General features: G+C 33.1%; 1 protein-coding gene across 8 annotated transcripts in view; it reads right to left on the bottom strand.

The window, feature by feature from the left end:
* The window catches only part of LOC132757722 (GATOR complex protein WDR59-like), a 48,322-nt gene that overhangs the window by 27,678 nt on the left and 1,055 nt on the right, over positions 1–19,589 (bottom strand). For all 8 annotated transcript variants that reach the window (XM_060749091.1, XM_060749095.1, XM_060749093.1 and 5 more), the window contains exons 2-20: positions 19,219–19,268; positions 18,430–18,565; positions 17,776–17,861; positions 17,045–17,163; positions 16,431–16,519; positions 15,373–15,489; positions 14,848–14,925; positions 13,508–13,667; positions 12,012–12,091; positions 10,249–10,467; positions 9,448–9,612; positions 8,559–8,654; positions 8,162–8,312; positions 5,426–5,486; positions 4,861–5,011; positions 4,280–4,446; positions 1,962–2,043; positions 717–829; positions 216–366 (exon numbers count right to left, since the gene is read on the bottom strand). In XM_060749091.1, coding sequence (XP_060605074.1) covers positions 216–366; positions 717–829; positions 1,962–2,043; positions 4,280–4,446; positions 4,861–5,011; positions 5,426–5,486; positions 8,162–8,312; positions 8,559–8,654; positions 9,448–9,612; positions 10,249–10,467; positions 12,012–12,091; positions 13,508–13,667; positions 14,848–14,925; positions 15,373–15,489; positions 16,431–16,519; positions 17,045–17,163; positions 17,776–17,861; positions 18,430–18,565; positions 19,219–19,268 — 2,271 coding nt within the window. The remainder of the gene's footprint in view (positions 1–215; positions 367–716; positions 830–1,961; positions 2,044–4,279; positions 4,447–4,860; positions 5,012–5,425; positions 5,487–8,161; positions 8,313–8,558; positions 8,655–9,447; positions 9,613–10,248; positions 10,468–12,011; positions 12,092–13,507; positions 13,668–14,847; positions 14,926–15,372; positions 15,490–16,430; positions 16,520–17,044; positions 17,164–17,775; positions 17,862–18,429; positions 18,566–19,218; positions 19,269–19,589) is intronic.

Raw genomic sequence — 19,589 nt, 5'->3', positions numbered from 1 at the left:
TGTTTATGGTTCACCAATGTTTATTGTAAAATTAAGAGCAGTCGTGCAGTTCAAATGCTTCAGTCAAATTTAAGTTCTTAGCATTTAAACAGAAAACCATTCTTTAGTTTACAATAAATAACAGAACAAATTTTTTTTAATTTTTCTTATGAATGACAGTCATATTATTAAAAATACATACACACATAAGTTATATGTTATAAGTAGATACTTACATTTGGAGGGACATAGTCTAAAGACGCCTTGGAAGCTGATTTCTTTATATTGGAGGATTGTGGGACAGAGACGACAATTTTCTTGTCCCAGAACACACAGCAGATCATGGCAAGAGTTTGAACATCGTGTATACTCTTGTAATAATTAATTCTGGAATTGGAGAATACCCTGAAATACTGACTTGTAATTGTGAGATTTGATAAAACAGAGTCACTTTTGAAGTAGCAAAACCAACAATGTTATGGTCACATGACACTTTCCACCCTGGCCCTGTCACATGCTTGTTCCTAGATAAGAGCTTCAATTTTAATAGTGGGCCTAGATACCCTGATTCCCTTTTATGTATTATTGAAGACACTGGATAAAACCACCAACTTTGGCATTATTTGGGGGAGATTCTTAAACAATTTTAAGCTCATTAAAAATTTTTAAATCATACAGATTATTACAGAACTATTCCTACAGTTAAAATTCAAAACATGAATTTTCAGTTTACTTACAGAGATTCATACATCTGTCTACCAAAAGGTCTCTGTGCCCAGGGTATGCCGTCATCAGGGTTGGTGGAAGGGGTCAACATCTGACTACATGTGACAGGTATCATAGACCATAACTGCAAGAAAATCAAATTCAAATTTACTGTATGAATTATTGCATAACTAAGATAATGAACAAAATAGTATCTCGTCCAAGTTCATTTTTCATTCGATTTCTTGCAATATTCTACAAAAAAGAGAGACTTTAATGAAAAATGAATAATAACCGGTGCATAATTATATATCCATTTAAGTACTCTCAATTACAGTTGTTTTGTAAAATTCCAGCTTGAATGGTGGAAATTTACCACAGCATATAAGTATAATCAATCAAAGTACAATGGCAGTGAAATACTTACTAGTCTTTCAGATTGTCTAACATAGCAAATTTGAAAATGTTGCATGCTCTACTAACTGAGCCTGTTTAGTGGAAAATACCTGGTCCACACTACCCATATAGCAGACTGAAGTTAACCTTTTCCACGCTAATAAATGGACTTGTCCATCTTTCAATTTGGACTAAACTGTTTATCATTTTTAGCGAAAATTTCAAAGAATGTTCTGACTTGAATACCGAGCAGTGCAAAACATAATCATGGATTCACTGATTGCATAGGTAAAATCAGTTGCCACATGCCGGCAAAGGGTTTAGTTAAGCTGATGTAACCATCATTGAAAATTTACAAACATTGGTAAATATGTTTATTATATACTTATAAATGAAATATTGAGAAATATTGATGAAATAAAATGCATATTTTCATTTTCCGTATTTTCACTGTAAAAATTTATTTTTCACTGCAGTGAAACATATTTTCCGTATTTTCACTGGTGTCTCGCCGGACTACTTTCTTTTAAATTCTGCCAGTACACAAAATTAAATGGAAAGTCTTTCAAATTTTATCGCAAAAAAAGAGAAAAATGTATATAATAAACAGAAAATTCAAGTTTTTTCTATAAATACATGATTTATTTTCATCTTGTGGCATGAAAATTACCATATTTCACTCGTGGCTACCGCCACTCATGAAATATTTATTTTCATACCACTCGATGAAAATAAATCATGTATTTATAGAAAAAACTTGAATATCCTCTATTTATAATACAGTTTTATGAATTTGATGCTTAACCACATTATGTAGCATTTGCAGAGAAAACTGTGAATTAAGTAAAGGTGTGTGATAGTTCAGATTCTGCGATACAAACCCTAACAAGATCCTTCCGCCCAACTGCAGCAGCTTCCTTCTTGTTATGTTCACACATACTTTCTATATTAGTCACATCCAAACTGAAAATATATGAGTATATATACAATAAACTAAAGTATGACAAAAATTTAAATTATAGGTGATATAACATTGATGTTAAGCTCAGCCAAACAAAAATATACATTATGAGAATATTCATGTATACATTAAAAGAATGTACCTCAAGGCTATGTCTTGGAGGCAACTTTTTGACAAAAATATTTTCTTAAATCGCATTGAAATTAGTAAAATGCCAGAAAATCTCTCACTTCACAGTGATGTTCTATTTCGGAATGAAAATGCCATTGCAGACGCATGCAGCCGAGGTGGCATATTGAACTTTTATTTGATTGGCATTAAACCAAGACAAATGTGGCATATATAATTAGTGTTTACTTACATGCTGATTTTATTTCATAAATACCGATTTCAATTGTTTGAAGGATGTGTAATGGAAAATCAAATCTGTTAAGAAAATTTAAATTCTCTCATTAAAATTTACCAAATCTGACAAATTCTCTCAGTAGCAAAGATCCCTGAACCTACATTAAGAGAATATACCTGTATACATTAAAAGAATACTGGTTAGGGACCACCAAAACCCGGACGGCCCCAAAAATGACAGATTTAGTTGTTTTCTTTGTTCAGTTGTTGTCAATCTATGAGTCACTTTTTTATCAACAATAAATACAGGTTTCTTCTATAATTAAACAAGCATTTGATAGTATTGCGGGCAATACAGTAGTCCCCTACCGGTCCCTCAAAAAGTTCTTTAATTGTCATACACTCCTGTGTATTGCCATTTATAATGAATTTGAGGATGAAGTCTGTATTTGAAAATATCAACCACAAAACATAATAAAATAAGTTTGTCTATATCACAGTAATGTGTTAAGTTTCCATGCTTAGTAAGGAAATTATGTTTATACAACCTTGTCATATTATTACGATGTGGGATTTTAAAGTAAATCCTATAAGGAATGAAGAAGTTGGAGTGAAAATACCAGTTTCTCGAAAAAAATTTAAGTTCAAGGGGGACATAATTCTGGAAATAGTCTTGCTAGAGTATTTAACCTTCTCAAAAATGTCGAGTGATAATAAGAAACATATATATGAAGTTTGAAGTAGATACATTAGGAAATAAAGAAGTTATTTAAAAAAGACAACATTTTTCCCCCTAAAAAATCTAAGTTCAAGGAGGTAATACTGATATTTTTTGTGCTAGAGTTATAAACCTTGTCACATATGATGTGGTTGATGACCAGAAACTTATATTTAAAGTTTGAAGTAAACACCTTAAGAAATAAAGAACATATAGTGAAAAAGCTGAAAAATTTAAATCAGAAATCTTGAAATTCAGGCTATTTGTTGCCATAGCAACCAGAATTTTCAACATAGGAAGAAAAGAAAAAGATGTGCATAATCTCCAGACTGCCATCTACCCATATTTCAAGTTTCATAAAAATATTTTCAGTACTTTTTGAGTTATCACTGGATCCAGTTTATGTGTTAAATTTGCCATATTTTCAGACTATTTGTTGCCATAGCAACCAGAATTTTCAACATAGGAAGAAAAGAAAAAGACGTGCATAATCTCCATACTGTCATCTATCCATATATCAAGTTTCATAAAAATATTTTCAGTACTTTTTGCGTTATCGCGGGATCCAGTTTTGTGGACGGACGGACTGACGGACAGACAGACAGACGGACGGACGGACAGACGGACGGAGGGTAAACCTAAAGTCCCCTCCGGTTAAACCGGTAGGGGACTAATAATCAAATTCATTTCAACTTTCATAAAGGGTAATATTTCAATGTCTATTTCAAGAATGTTGACGTGGGAAATTTGGACATCAAGAGTGCAATGCCTTATACTAGCTATAATCATTTGCAGAATAAACAATAGAATATTTAAAACTTCAGCATATGCTCCTGATATATTGTATATGATGTTAAAAGTTTAAAATTAAAACGCACAAGCTTTTATCTTAATTAAATCATTACATATCTGTACAGACACATGGTACTGTACTACGCACAATTTAGGTAATTTAGATATCCTGCTTGACAGGCCATAGACATAAGTGTCAACATAATTATAACTAAACAAACTAGAAAGTAGTTTGTTAGTTAGGAGAAGAACCTAGCTGTACGATGTCAAATTTACAGATCTGTAGCTTTGAAATTATGAAATCTATTATATGGAAAAATGTTCAAAAAGTGTCCTGTTGATTGTCTCTGACCAGTATACCTGTATACATTAAGAGAAAATACCTGTATTTTTCTGCCAGTTCTCTGTGAATATTGAGCAGACAATGTGTATTGTATATTCTCACAGGTTCTAACTTCACCGACTTTTTCTCCCTCTTTGAAGTCTTATCCAAACTTTTCCATTTTGTCTCTTGTAGGTTTCCATAGTTACGTGACTTTGTTCTTTGTCTCTGCAGATAGTTTTAAACAGATTTTATATAAATCTAGTACATTTGTAGCCCCATATGACCAGAAAACCAATCATCCCCTAGAGAACATGGGTTTAAATGTCACCAAAAGACGCACCCTATTGTGACTTTGACATTGTTAAATTATGAACGAGTAAATTATTTCCTGCCCCTGTGACAAAGATCTTGATTTAATCCTTAAACTCACCAAAGGATAAATGTCCATGCAAGGAAACTACATACAAACAAAATATTTGAAATATCTCACACATAAAGAAGTCTCAATGAGAACATGCATAGAAATCTATTTTATGCATCAATGACCTACACTCTCAGCAGGCTGAACCTTATTTGAATATAAAAGTGAGCAATAAATTCATCGAGAAATGAAAATAGAGTAATGAATTATCCAAGTACCTTATTATTAAACATATAGTAACTACTGATGGAGACAGGTTCAGCTTTCGGTGTTGGTGGACTTCTTGAAAACATAGTTGAAAATCCACTGGAACTCTGTGAGGCTCGAACTCGGTTTGTGGATGTGTAGGCAGCTAACTCTGACAGGGCTCTTTAACAAAAATAGAATTTTTTTACCTGCTATTTTAAAAATGAAATCAACAAGATTGCTAAAAACAAGAATCGGGAGAAATGATTGGTAATAAACCTAAATAAAATCTATTGCTAAAAGATATTTATTTGTTAATAACATTTCACCTAAGTTATTAAGTTTTAGCATTTCCCTAACTAATCATAATAATTTAGTGTGCTAATCTTTTTGAGAACGGGTAACCTTTATTGGGACCTTCTCATGCACAGATCATTATTACATTTAATAATTTTCAAGTTTAGAAATATTAACAGATCTAAACCTAATCTATATGCTGGTATAACCAAATTACAGAAAGTTTCAACAACAAAATGTAACAGAAAGATGAAGACAGTTTCTTAAAATACTATATTAAGCAAATAAATATTTACTCACTTTGGAGTTTTTTCTGAACCTTTGCTTGCCTCTCTTGATCTTCCAAAGCACACTAACATCCCTGTAAAGATAAAGCAAGAAATATTTAAATGAGCCGTGTCATGACAAAACCAACATAATGGGTTTGCGACCAGCATGGATCCAGACCAGCCTGCGCATCCGCGCAGTCTGATCAGGATCCATGCTGTTCGCTATCAGTTTCTCTACTTGTAATAGGGTTTGTAAGCGAACAGCATGGATCCTGATCAGACTGCGCGGATGCGCAGGCTGGTCTGGATCCATGCTGGTCGCAAACCCATTATGTTGGTTTTGTCGTGACACGGCTCAAATGTTCACTTGTAGGGTAAATGTACTGTAGTTTCCATGTTCCAACCATAAAGCTCAATTACTAGACATTAAAGGGACTCCACTTCAGATTTCTGACATGACTGGAAAGGAAATACTTATGATATTGAAAACCATTTAATTGATTTGGATACCATTTAATGAAGGTCTGGTCATCTGGGACTGACCAATAACTTGTGTGCGCTTTTAAGGTTATTTGCTCGCTTTTCTTGATCATTTTTATCGTGCAAAATGACCCCAAAATGAAAAGGATTTAAGATTCTTTTAACTCAAATTGAGTTGTGCAAAAAAATCAATTTTCAATTTATTAATACCCTATTTCTTTATCATTGTTTTAAATTTGATCTACATAACAAGAGCTGTCTGTAGGACAGCACGCTCGACTATTCTAAGTGCTTGATAGTAAAAGAGCCTTGATAATGTTAAATTTTTTAAGTTCACAAAAGGGCTAATTTTTTTTTATAAATTCATGTTATAGGCCTTAGAGAGAGTCTAATTATACAGTATTGGCTTGACTATTCGGAAGGTAATGTCACAAGGGTGTTTTATTGAGTATAATAATACTAATTACCTATGAATACATAAATTTGACAGAAAAGGTACAAAGGCTTGTTATTAAGATGTTTTATCAAGTAAATCACTGCTTTATTATTATGAATGCATAAAATTGTCCCAAAAAAGGCACAAACCCTTCAGTAGTTATTGAGATAACAGCTTACAAGCAAAACTTTACCATGAATTTCTAAGTTGAAAAAGGGGAGAAAAATCAGCCTAAATGCAAGATAGAATTATGGATCTTTGTCAGTGACCTACAATTATGACCCTAAATGCATATGTGAAGTTTTAAATAAATATCTTTAATAGTTATTGAGATATGTAAAACTTGCATGTAAACATTAACCAAGAGACTAAGTAGAAAAGGGGATATGAATCAGCCTCCAATTATGACCCTAAGTGCATGTGTAAAGTTTCAAGTAAATATCTTTGAAGACCTTTAACCAAAAAAATTTCTAAGTTTCAAAGGGGCAAATAATTCTGCAAATATTGCAGGCAGAGTTATGCAATTTTGCAAACTGATGTACATTGTTACTATAAAAAAGTATTTTAAATTTCAATTGAATATCTCAAGCAATAATTGAGATATTTGACTTTACAAAAAAACTTTAACCAAAATTTCTAAGTTCCAAAGGGGCATAATTCTGTCAATATTGTAGGCAGAGTTATCCAACTTGTCAATCTGATGTACCTTGTTACTATAAATAAGTATTGTAAGTTTCAATTGAATATCTCAAGCAATAATTGAGATATTTGACTTTACAAAAAACTTTAACCAAAATTTCTAAGTTAAAAAGGGGCATAATTCTGTCAATATTGTAGGCAGAGTTATCCAACTTGTCAATCTGATGTACCTTGTTACTATAAATAGGTATTGTAAGTTTCAATTGAATATATCAAGCAATAATTGAGATATTTGACTTTACAAAAAACTTTAACCAAAATTTCTAAGTTAAAAAGGGGCATAATTCTGTCAATATTGTAGGCAGAGTTATCCAACTTGTCAATCTGATGTACATTGTTACTATAAATAAGTATTGTAAGTTTCAATTGAATATCTCAAGTAATAATTGAGATATTTGACTTTACAAAAAACTTTAACCAAAATTTCTAAGTTAAAAAGGGGCATAATTCTGTCAATATTGTAGGCAGAGTTATCCAACTTGTCAATCTGATGTACCTTGTTACTATAAATAAGTATTGTAAGTTTCAATTGAATATCTCAAGTAATAATTGAGATATTTGACTTTACAAAAAACTTTAACCAACGCAGACGCCGACGCGGACGCGGACGCCGACTCGGGGCGACTACAATAGCTCTCATATTCTTCGAATAGTCGAGCTAAAAATCTTTTCGTATTTAAGTGAGGCCCACATGGAAGATCGGGAAACCGAATATGCTAGACTCATTAAATAAAGCCATTACTTACTTACTAACTTAAAGGAGCTACAAGCTGTAATAACTCGCTAAATCAATCAGTGTCATGTTAAGCTCATTGTTAAGCACATTGGCATCTGACAAGATGCTATGCAACAGGCTGCTCAATCTTAATTCAAAACAGGACAAGTCCGTAACACAAATTCAGGAGATTAAACAACTTAGCTGAAGCTTGGATAAAGTTTTCCCAACTGTGCTGAGCAAATGTCACTCAGTCACTACATACTCAAAATTTTCCCTTCATATGATGAATGATCTAGTCCATAATGAAAGATGGACAAGTCCATTTAAGATACTTAGCATAGTAAAGGCTAACGTTTCTTCTCATGTACTGAGATGGGATCACATTAACTCCTATTAACTCCTAAGGCTTGAAGATTTTTCTAAAAATACCATACCTGCAGAATTAAACTGAGCGCCGCATGTCCTAGGAAAAGGAATGGAGTAATCTTGAAATGCTGCGAATGGCAGTTGTTGCATAAATGACTGTTGGAGTTTATTGGTTGTCGGTGCAAATGTGTCCGAGTCTGGTGTCTTCCTTTCCTCCAACTGTAATAGAGAGTGGTTGTTTTGTGATTATTGTGGCCTAACATTTGAGCAAAAATCTTTTTACAATAGTAAGATAGACAATGGAATGGACAATGCCAAATTCAAAGACAGGTAAGTTCATTCTACAAAGTCAGCAATTTTACAATTTGTGCAATAAAAGAGTGCAAATCAGACTTAAAACTGCTTGTTGAAAGAGCAACTTTCTTTATCTGATCAATCAACCCTACAGCACAGAAAGTTACTTACCGTCATGTTTTCAAAATGTGTGGCAAACTGTCGTATACATGGCTCCAGGCAATTCAGATTCCTTTTTATGTTCGTCTGTGATGTTTCATTTAATACCTGAAGATAAAAAATCAAAAACAATATATTTCATAACAGAACTAATATATTTCTACACAATGTTTCTAATCATAATGAATAAGTATAAATAACTTGGCAGACTCCAACAACATATGATGTAAAACTGCAAGAACATATTTCTCTTCTAAAAGCATGTACATCTTCAGTCTGAAGGTTTTTTTTCTAAAGTGCAATTATCTCCCTTCCAAATCTGCTAATATGATAACTAATAAAGCTGTGGTGAAATTGTCTAAATTCAAAAAAAAAAACCTGACCCTTATAGAACAAGGTAATTTAGGGGTCAAGGTCAATTTTAAATATGTCTTATGACCCTAGCGTCAACTTGTATGTTGTATCAAAGTATTTGATCTCTTAAATAAAATATGTAATTATGGTGAAATTGTCAAAAAATTTTAAAACCCCCCCCGACACTTGTAGAACAAGGTAATTTACAGTAGGGGCCAATTTAGGGGTGAAGGTCATTTTCACATAATATTAAGTCTCATGAACCTAGCCTCCACTTGTATGTTACAGTCAAAGTATTTTATCTGTTAATAAAATATGTAATTATGGTGAAATTGCATGAATTTCAAAGTTCTGACCTTTGTCATTCAAGGTCAAGGTGAACACAAATCACTTCTTCACTGACATGTAGTTTCAAAGTACGAAAGCTGTGACTCACAGAATAAAGATCTAAGAACCATAGACTGACAACAGAAAAGACAAAAACCATAAGGCCACGGATCATTCAATTAATTTAGTAAACTGTATCAAATAAATCAAAACCACTCACCTTATAAAGTTTCTTTACAATGCCTAATCCGACATTGGTTGGGGAATGAATTTCAAAATTCGGAGCGGAAACATGAGGATAGTTTGCCGGGAAATGTATCGTCAAGTTTATTATATGTTTTCCGGAACTAACAGAGACTGAGCACAACCGTTGAGATCCATCCATCTAAAATAAAGCAGTTATGTGAAATATAACACGGTTATTCGAAATATAAAACAGTTAGCTGAAATATGAAAACAGATATATGAAATATGAAAACAGACATGTGAAATCTTTTTTAAGTATTACATGTAATAATTGATTAAATGAGACATGCAAGACTTGGTAACATATTTGACTGTTGATTAACCAAAATTTTCTTGCGTCATGCAAAATGTTCAAAGACTTTAAAGGGACTCCACTTAAGTATTTTCACATGACAAGACTGGAAACCATTTTTAAAGATTTTTATACTTTCCGATGTTGGCTCCTCCAGAATTATCAATTTTATTGTGCACAATGACTTCAAAGATACGTTCGAATTGTCCTAGTTTCAATTTTCTATTTCATTTAGAGCATATTATGCACAAAAATAAAATGCGCATGACACCAGGCTAAAAATTGCCCTGATTTCAATTTTCTATTTAATTTCGAGCATATTTCTTTGATAACCTTTTCCATATTTTCCATTCTTACTAACCAAGTTGGTCTTTGTTACATATTCAGAGTCTATGCTTTTAGGCTTTTGGACCTAAGTGGAGCTCCTCTAATGAAAATTTATTTATAACAAGTCACATAGCTAGTATTTTTTCCAAATCTTACCTTATCAATGGTAACATTGGGAATGTGCTGATTGACCATTGAGAACTCTTGATACAATGTCATTGGCTGCTGATGAGAAAAACTTTCTGATTGGTTGCTATTTTTAGCACCATTGATTTCTGGATGCGTGTGGGAGTGGCCATTTTCTTTGATGGTTTCTGAAGAATCATGGGTTGATGACTCATTTTCTGAGGAATCTAGCGTCTCATGGCCACACATCTGGAAAAAAATAAATAACAATTTTACTTTTTTGCATACCTGTACAATCACATTAAATGAAAACATATGAAGTTAAAATTTTTGTCACTGTTATTTGTTTAAGTTTATTATAGGATGATACCTAATAAAGCATAGTCACACGTATTAATGGTAATTACAAAACATCCCATATTTTCTTGGACCTTTTATAGCTACACACGACTTTAGAGAGAATCATATTGGTATCAGGAATTCAAAAGAATATACAAACTTCCATCACTAGGATAGAGAACTCTACATTGCTACCAAAAAAACATTCAACTAATCTATATGCGAGTCTCTTATTTAATGTCAGTTGTATATACTCAGACATATGTTGGTTTTGCTCTTGAGTAGGGGAGCTTTATTTCAATACTCAGGGTTTCCATTTTTATCTGAGACAACAGATGTGCCAACGAAAACAGCCAATTTTGCCAAGGGTCAAGGGGGATATTTTAATCTACAAGCTGAAAATGCAACTGATTTTAACAACATTTCAACTGATGATATGGACTGCCAATCTGTTTATAATGAAAAAGTTGTAATGCATGTTGTTTTTTCTCTCAACCATTTTGGTAATGGGTCTGCCAAAATGCAAATAATTCATTTTTTGTTTGTTTTGGGTTTTACGTCACATCGACACAGTATAGGTCATATCGCGACGTGCCCTTCCGTGCATTATTTCAGGCACGAACGGGTACCTGAGTAGAACCACCGACGTTCCGTAAGCTAAAATAATTAATTTAGAAACAGTCAAAAAAAAAGCTGCAACAACAGTCAAATTAAATATATATGCAGTAAATGGGAATCCTGTGACTTCATTTTTGGAAAAATAGTATATACAGGTTCATCTCAAGAGGGATAACACACTGTGATTTGTACAGACCATGTCAAAGCATAGCAAAATGCAAATATTGGTTCATATATTGTTATGTATACATCTCAGACAATAATTATAGAATATTCAGAGATGATCTCTACAGTGATCTAGAGTTAACATCAGTTACCTCGACAGATACACTGGAGTTCACCTCATATTCGCCTTTAATTCATCATTGATGCTGGGAGATTAAGCTGACATTTTTTTTTTTAATAACATGTAAAATTTTTTTATTCCATTTGTATCAATATCATATATACTGTTGTGTTAGGATTTGTTTATAACATCGATTTTAACACATGTCTGGTCATATCTTGGCGGGCAGTCCGAATTTCATGGATATTAACCAATTTCTCTGCTAATGACCAACTTCTCATTCAATATAATTTCTGAATCAACTCTTTAATAATTATGAAAATTAACATTTTGATGGCTTTATCTTCTCTAATTTTATGAGTAAAAAAATTGTTCAATTTGGCACTACGGCCCAAGCCAATAAGGACAGGAATTAATAATATAGAAAGGACCTTAAAGCCTCTTTATGTAATGATATTATCATTGGAAAGAAGGGATATCATTTTTAACTGTCATACATGTATTTCATTTGTGAGGTGAGCTCATTTTTTTTTTAAAGAAAAAAGTATACCCTCTGTAGCTGCGGGTCCACCTTCCATATCTTCAGAGTCTGATCCTTTGACCATGTCACAAGTTGATAATCTCTAGTCGCTGAAAATGAAAATAACCTTTTTTTACCACCTTGTTGACGATATGGACAATGTATCAATAAATGTGTTTACTATTTTATTCAAATATGGCTCCTTTCATTGCAATACCCCAGCACTTATTAAAAATGTGACATAGTGAACAAGTGTCTTGCGCGATTGACTAGAAATCTAAGAGGGTTAAAATCCTTTCAGGAGCATGCTGTTGCTTCTTTTAACAAGAAACTTTACACTCATTACTTATTACTGGTTGGTTTCCAGGAACTGTTTTAACAAGAGCTGTCCGTAAGACAGCGCGCTCGACTTTTTTATTGCTTGCCAATAAAAAAAGTTTTTGCAGTAAAAGGCAATACAAGAATCTCTGTATTTTTAAAGTGAACAATGGCCATGAGCATTAAGATATTTAGTGAAGAATTATTTTACTGAATTGTGTGATACCCTTGAACACTGCAGGTTCAGTGGATAGGAATGAATTTTTTTAGATTTTTTAAGTTTTTTAGTGCTTGCCTATAATACAAAACATTGACAGTTAAGGGCCATAATTCAAATAAAATCTTTGACAGAATTACCTTCTCCTGGACATGTTTGGGAATCATGATTGTAAACAAGTATTCACACTTTCAAATTAATATCTCAAACAGTTCAGTCAAAAAGTGGACTGGTACTAAAAACTTAACAAGATTCTAAGTCGATAAAAGGCCTTAATTTTTAAAACAAATCCTTGACAGAGTTACCTTCTCTTGCGTACAGATGGGGGTAATGATGTGAAATAGCATTAAAAGTTTCAAAGCAATATCTCAAAGGGTTAAGGCAATAAGTGGATTTTACCCATATTCAATGTATTTTCTAAGTCAAAAAGGGGCATAATTCTGTCAAAAACCTTGACAGAGTTATGTCCTCTTGTCTGTTGATGAAGGTCGTGATGGTAAACAAGTATGGTCAGTTTCAAAGCAATACCTCCAATGGTTTTGAAATAAAGTGAGGTGGTACAAAAAACTTAACCAAGCTCAATACACTTTCTAAGTCAAAAAAGGGCCATAATTCTGTCAAAAACCTTGACAGAGTTATGTACTCTTGTCTGTAGATGGAGGTTATGATGGTGAACAAGTATGGTAAGTTTCAAAGCCATACTTGTAATACTTCTGAAATAAAGTGGGGTGGTACGAAAAACTTAACCAAGGTGTGACGCCGACGCCGACGCCGGGGCGAGTAGGATAGCTCCCCTTTTCATAGAAAAGTCGAGCTAAAAATGTATCTATTAACTTATAGCTTTCTATACAATCAAACTACAATAAGGTCTGTTTAAATTGATCATTACTGAGATTTGAAAAAAAAAAAAAACACAAAAAAATCCAAAATAAATGCAATACACAGCGCTAATATGAAAGGATCATTTGCAAATAACAGTAAAACATCTTACATTCGTCTTTCTTCCTCCAGTAGAATTCCAGGACAACATCACTATGGCCTATAAACTGATGGGCCGGTTGCTCGAGATTAGAGTTGTTCCACAAAAACAAACTGTTTTCTCCTCGTCTTAACGTAGACATCACTGCCGTCACTAAGCCATCTCCAAAAGGCTACAAATATACCAAGTATGTCTAGTTTAATAGTTGAAAAATTGATAAAATAATAAATAGGAAATAAGAATAGATTTGTTTATTTCTTAATGTTTTTTTTGTCACACTGTCAAAGTATAGGTCATATGGCAACATTCCAACTTCACTGGAGGAAGACCTCAGGCGCCATTCCATGCATTATTTCAGGCATGACCAGTCACCTGAGTAGAACCAACAAAATAACAATAAACGATTAATACTTAAAGGATACAACACAACTTGAGAGGGTTTTTTTTTTCAAGCATTCATTTTTTTTTAACTGGATTTAATGTCACACCAACTCTGTCATGGTCATAAGAGTTTAAGACAACTTTCCAGCTTTACTGATGGATGAAGATCTGTGCAAATACCTTGTGCATTTCTAAATCACAAACTGGTACCCGAGTAGAACCACCACTAACTGAATAGCTTATTCTCATAAAAGAATTCATTGTCCACAATGAGATTCAGACGTGTTACATTTAGACTCAAAGATTTTCCTAATTTAGCCATGGACAACAAAATTACAATATTTTAGATAACAATAATGAATATTTGTCATCAAGCTTAGACTAAGATATTGAGAAAAAAAATCTGCAAAGAACGCCGAATATGGCAAAATTGAAAATGTTGCAGGCTTGGTTTGATTGAGTTTGTTCATGGACAGTAGTGATTTAGTGCTGGTACGTATCCCTGGCACTGGCATAAGCAATATTTAACATTTTAAAATGAAATCAGCCGTGTCACGACAAAACCAACATAATGGGTTTGCGACTAGCATGGATCAGGATCGCGCAGTCTGATCAGGATACATGGTGTTCGCTATCAGTTTCTCTACTTGTAATAGAGTTGGTAAGCGAACAGCATGGATCCTGATCAGACTGCGCGCATGCGCAGGCTGGTCTGGATCCATGCTGGTCCCAAACCCATTATGTTGGTTTTGTCATGACACGGCTCAAATGTTAAAATTTGGGATTTCCTATTCAACTCATTAATATTAATACATTCAGCTAAGATAAGAGATAATAAGATGTAATATATATCTGAACATTCCCCAAAAACATGCCATTCATTCAATTTCAAACTTGGTGGTTCAAATACCTAAATAAATGTAGCTGGGAAAAGAAAGGGGAAACTTGGTAATACTGATATATTAACTTACTGTGAATCGTGCACGCCAAACCGGAGAGCCGGATTTCAACATGCCTTTATCTTGTCTTGTATTGGAACAATCCCAGAACTAAAATACATGTATAAGAAATACAAATCACTTCCAGTAATTAATACCACATCTGACATATCAATAACACTGTTTTCTTCAGGCTATTTTTAACTGGGTTATAAACATATAAATCTGAAACATACATCAGTTAATTGCTTTTAATCAAAATAATATCATTCTTGTTTATATTGTTTTTCACTTCATATTTTTGATGTACTTGTCCATCTTTCAAGCTGAACAAAACCATTAATCACTTTTAGTGAAATTTTTTAAATACATGTACGTATTGGCCAAATAATAAAACTCAGTGCAGACTGATCAGATGGCATAGATATGCTTAATGATCTTGGTCTGCCCTGGTCCTATTGGTAAATGTGGCCACCAGCAGGCTAAGAGATAATATGTACAACAGTTAATAATGACATAATTAGAGGAACAATGTACAATAAAATATGGATATCCTACCTTCACAGTACAATCTTGACTAGCGGAAGCAAATATATGCTCATTAGAAGGGCTCCAGTCTAAACCATGAATTTTGGATAAATGTGCAGTTAGGTATAACACAGCTGTATTAGGCTTCTGTAAGTACAAGAAAAATATATATGTATAACTGATTAACCATCCATCTTTCAAACACAAGACTTTTCATTATTTAAAGGAAAATTTCATAATATGTATCAACTGAGTTTGACAAACATATCGGCCTGCACTGTTCGCATGGGTAGAATCTGTTGCTGCCAGATGATAGGTGTTAACACTGTTACTTATATCGCTTAAGAGCTGAGGGCCATTTCAGCAAAATTTTGGTTCAAATCTGAAACTTACACCAGAGCAAGTATATAGTCTCTCCTTTACAAAAATCCAAATCTTACAAAATTTTGCAGTATGGGTATAGATTTTATTATGGTAGATTTTACAGCAAAAATTATGCTGTTTTCAATAAAAAGGTGTACAAACATTTTAAAATTAATCTATAATCGAAAAAGAAAATTAGCTTGATAAGAGCTGTCAATAGGTTAGCATGCTTCACTATTTTCTGGGCAGTTAAAAACAAGAGCCTTGATAATATAGGAATTTCTAAGTTCAAAAAAGGCCATAATTCTGCCAAAATCCATGTTAGAATTATAGGCCTTGGGTGTGTGAAGTTTTTAACCCATTTCCTTTCATAGTTTCACAGATACAAAGTTGCATGCAAAAACTTAACCAAAGTGTGACACGAATGCCTGGGTGAGTACAATAGCTCTCCCTATTCTTTTAATAGTCAAAAAATTTGTCATCAAGGCAATATCCAATCAAAAGTCTGCACCTTCATAAGTTCTTTCTTTAAGTTTTTACACCATTAATCTTCATTGTATGTATGACTACTTTTATCACTGAATCATTGTTTAAACCTTCATAAAATGTTTTACAAGTTTTTTTCACACAATACTGTATAGTAACAACAATATTACCAAATAAAGCCTTCAAACTATCTGAACATTATCATAAAATTCAAGAGGTACAAATGAAGTAAAACTGACCCTAGGATCCCAGATCCTGACATCACCCTCATGGGCAGTAGCAAACAGATTGTTGGTCACTTTGTTCCATTTCACCTGTGTGGCTCCACCTGTTATACAACATAAGTGATTTATAAAATAGTAGTACACTAACAATTTTCCTGCCTAAAATATTGGTAAACCCATCATCATTTTCACAAGATATGTAGATATGTCTTTCTCGCTTAATTGGGAAGAGGCCTGAGTCTTTTGATTTTGTTTTGAATTGTTGCTAAAATTGCTAATTTTGGGAAGTAAAATAACAGGTGTTAGTTCAAATCTTTGGGAAAACTGCATGATTTTACAGAAAAATTCCATTGGGAAGAGGTTTTTTTTTAAGAGGCCTTTGTTATTTAAGGTGAAAAATCACTGGTATATTAGTGAACTATAATTTCTTGACCTTTTAAGGTTTTTTTTTATTAAAGGAATTGAAGACCATCCGTCACTGGTTGTCACTGGTTGTCGATAGAAAAAGTGCTAATAGAAATACATAAGCACTGGCCAACTAATGTAGCAAGAATACTGCGAGCAATAATCATACTCCAAATATTAATTTTATTTCAAACTTAAAGAAGAAGTGTCATACATTTACTTACAAACACTTTGAAAAGAAGCACTTGGTCTCTTTGTGTCCCTGACATCCCACAGCAGCGTGTAAGCATCCACTGAGCATGATGCTATAACGTTTACATCGAATGGGGACCAGTCTATATCGCTAAAAATATCAGATTAAAATTTACAAGCAAGATATGTCAGTAACCAATTTTCACTATAAACTATTTCTCTGTTATTTTCAATACCCCATGAGAAAACTAACTAGTTTATTTTTGTTGACTTGCTAATGCTAATTTTGGCCACTGAAACAGTGATCAAAATTGTTTACACATGAAGTTTAAATATAAAAGCTAGGGGTATCCATGGCCAAGTGGTTTAAAGGTCTATGACATCAAAGTACTTCCCTTCAATGCTGTGGGTTAAAATCCTGCCATAGACTTTGGATCTTTTCCTGTGAGAAAGCTATCCAGTAAGCTTATGAAACTTCAATAGTTCAGGTGCCCAACTGTGCCTGAAATAAGCCTTGAAGGGGCACCTGAGGCCTCCTCCGCCAGTAAAGCTTGAAAGTCGCCATAAGACCTTGACAGTGGTGGTCCGACCTAATATCCCCCTCACCCTAACAAAATCTTATTACACAAACATTTGACAGACAACCTTAGTCATCAAATGTATTTGAGAAATTTACTGAGTGAAAGCTTTGGAAAAAGACATACTGCGAGAAGTAAAATCTTGCCATATACATATAAATCAAATCATGTTTACAATGTAGTACCTGATATTTCTAGAATGAGCCTTCATACTACATGACTGTTTACTGGAACCATCTGCCCACGAAAAAAGGTCCAACCTCTGTTTACACTGAATAAAATAGCAAAAACAAAATAAAATTTGCAATATACATCTCTGTATTTAAAATACCTGTACAGAAAGTATCTAAATAGGTTACTTCATATACTGGTAGTCAAAAAATAGGAAAAACATGTATGTTTGTAAATAGCTTTTTGTTTATAATTGGCTTAAAAAATTTTTGCCTATTTTAATAAATTAAAATACTTTTGATGTCTGTAAAAATACTTTTCAATGTGTGCAATTTCCATTCTGTGCATCGTTTTTCTAAAATCTTAATTCATTAAGTAATTCTAACCTTTATAATAAAACACTATTCAAAAGTACATTTAATCAGACTAGCCTACTTTAGGTTAATTAATGCATAATTTACGCTAATACATATTTTAGGCTTATGCATATTTACGCTAATACATAATTTAGACCAATCATAAATTTTTTAATGCATACATCTAAAATGTCTGACATTTGCCAATTAATGACTAAAGTGTATTGACCCAAGCTTCATAAAGATGATTCAGGAAACATAATTAATTTCTATGATTTCTAAAATATGAAATGGGTAGTTCACTTTACTTACAGTAGCTGCAAAGAGTTGCGCATGTGAGGCATGGGGATTCCATTGTATGCATGTTATGTCCCATTTACTTTGTCTAGTTAGTCGATGCATTTTCTCTAATGGATCATCCAAGTCAACCAGGCCGAGAACCCTTCGTCTTTAAAAGATAGAAAATATAATATATGATGGAAAACATTAAAGCATGCATATTGTCACCTTAGTGCAATAACTGATTAACTGCTATTAAATTAAGGACTTATTCCATTATTGCACTAAGGTGATTATATCTATTGAATTCTTTCCATTGCCCCTTCACTAAAGAGTTGTTGCTTCAATAATAGGGTCAAGAACTTAGTAGAGAAAACAATTATAATTTACCAGTCTTCAGCATATCTTTCAAATACTGTTACAATTTAGTAATTTACTATCAAAATACAATTTAACTGATCCTCACCACTAACCAGTGAGTGCAGTTTTGAAACACACTCACCAAAACAAAATTCTTGAACGCAGGAATGTTATCTACGTACCCCTAAAAATGTTTATCACTAACAGTGTGAATACTTGCTTGAAAATATCATTGTGCACAAAAGGACATCTCAGGGTATCCTTGTACGCTTTAAGGCAAAATGTTGTCTTAAATATACCCTTTAAAATATAGGTACATTTGCAATGTCCCAGTAAACATACTGTATTAAAAGCAACTGTTGCATTATAATGTTTAAACATTTTATCACTCTATCCATTATGGACCATCAATATCATAAAGTGAAGATATAAAATTTTCTTTGTGATAAATATTTCACTTACCCTGCCAACAGTGCCCACTTGCCCAAGCAGTCAACTGCCATAGTGTTTGCCTGTAATCAAGTGTAAAAAGTATTTTAATTTTCAATTAAAAGGGTGTAAGACTGATTTAAGGTACTGAATTGAGTCCTTTATTACATATACATGTAGTTATAACATTATTTAAGTCAATAAGATTTTACATAATGATGTCAAACCTATCACACTCACAGGAACGTACCTGCTGGGAGTACCATTTTAAGAATGGTAAGCCATAAAATGGACCTTTGATTTTCATTGTGAAATTTTAAGTTTTCTTGAAGTCCAAGTCAGGCTTACTGGTTACTGTCACTTTTGTGAGAATTATTTCCCCTTTTTTATGTTAATATATCACA

Source organism: Ruditapes philippinarum, unplaced genomic scaffold (assembly GCF_026571515.1).
Source record: "Ruditapes philippinarum isolate M1 unplaced genomic scaffold, ASM2657151v2 ctg1722_1_1_1_1, whole genome shotgun sequence".
Lineage (NCBI taxonomy): Eukaryota > Metazoa > Mollusca > Bivalvia > Venerida > Veneridae > Ruditapes > Ruditapes philippinarum.
The sequence above is the reverse complement of the archived record's forward strand: the minus strand, read 5'-3'. Positions and strand labels throughout refer to the sequence as shown.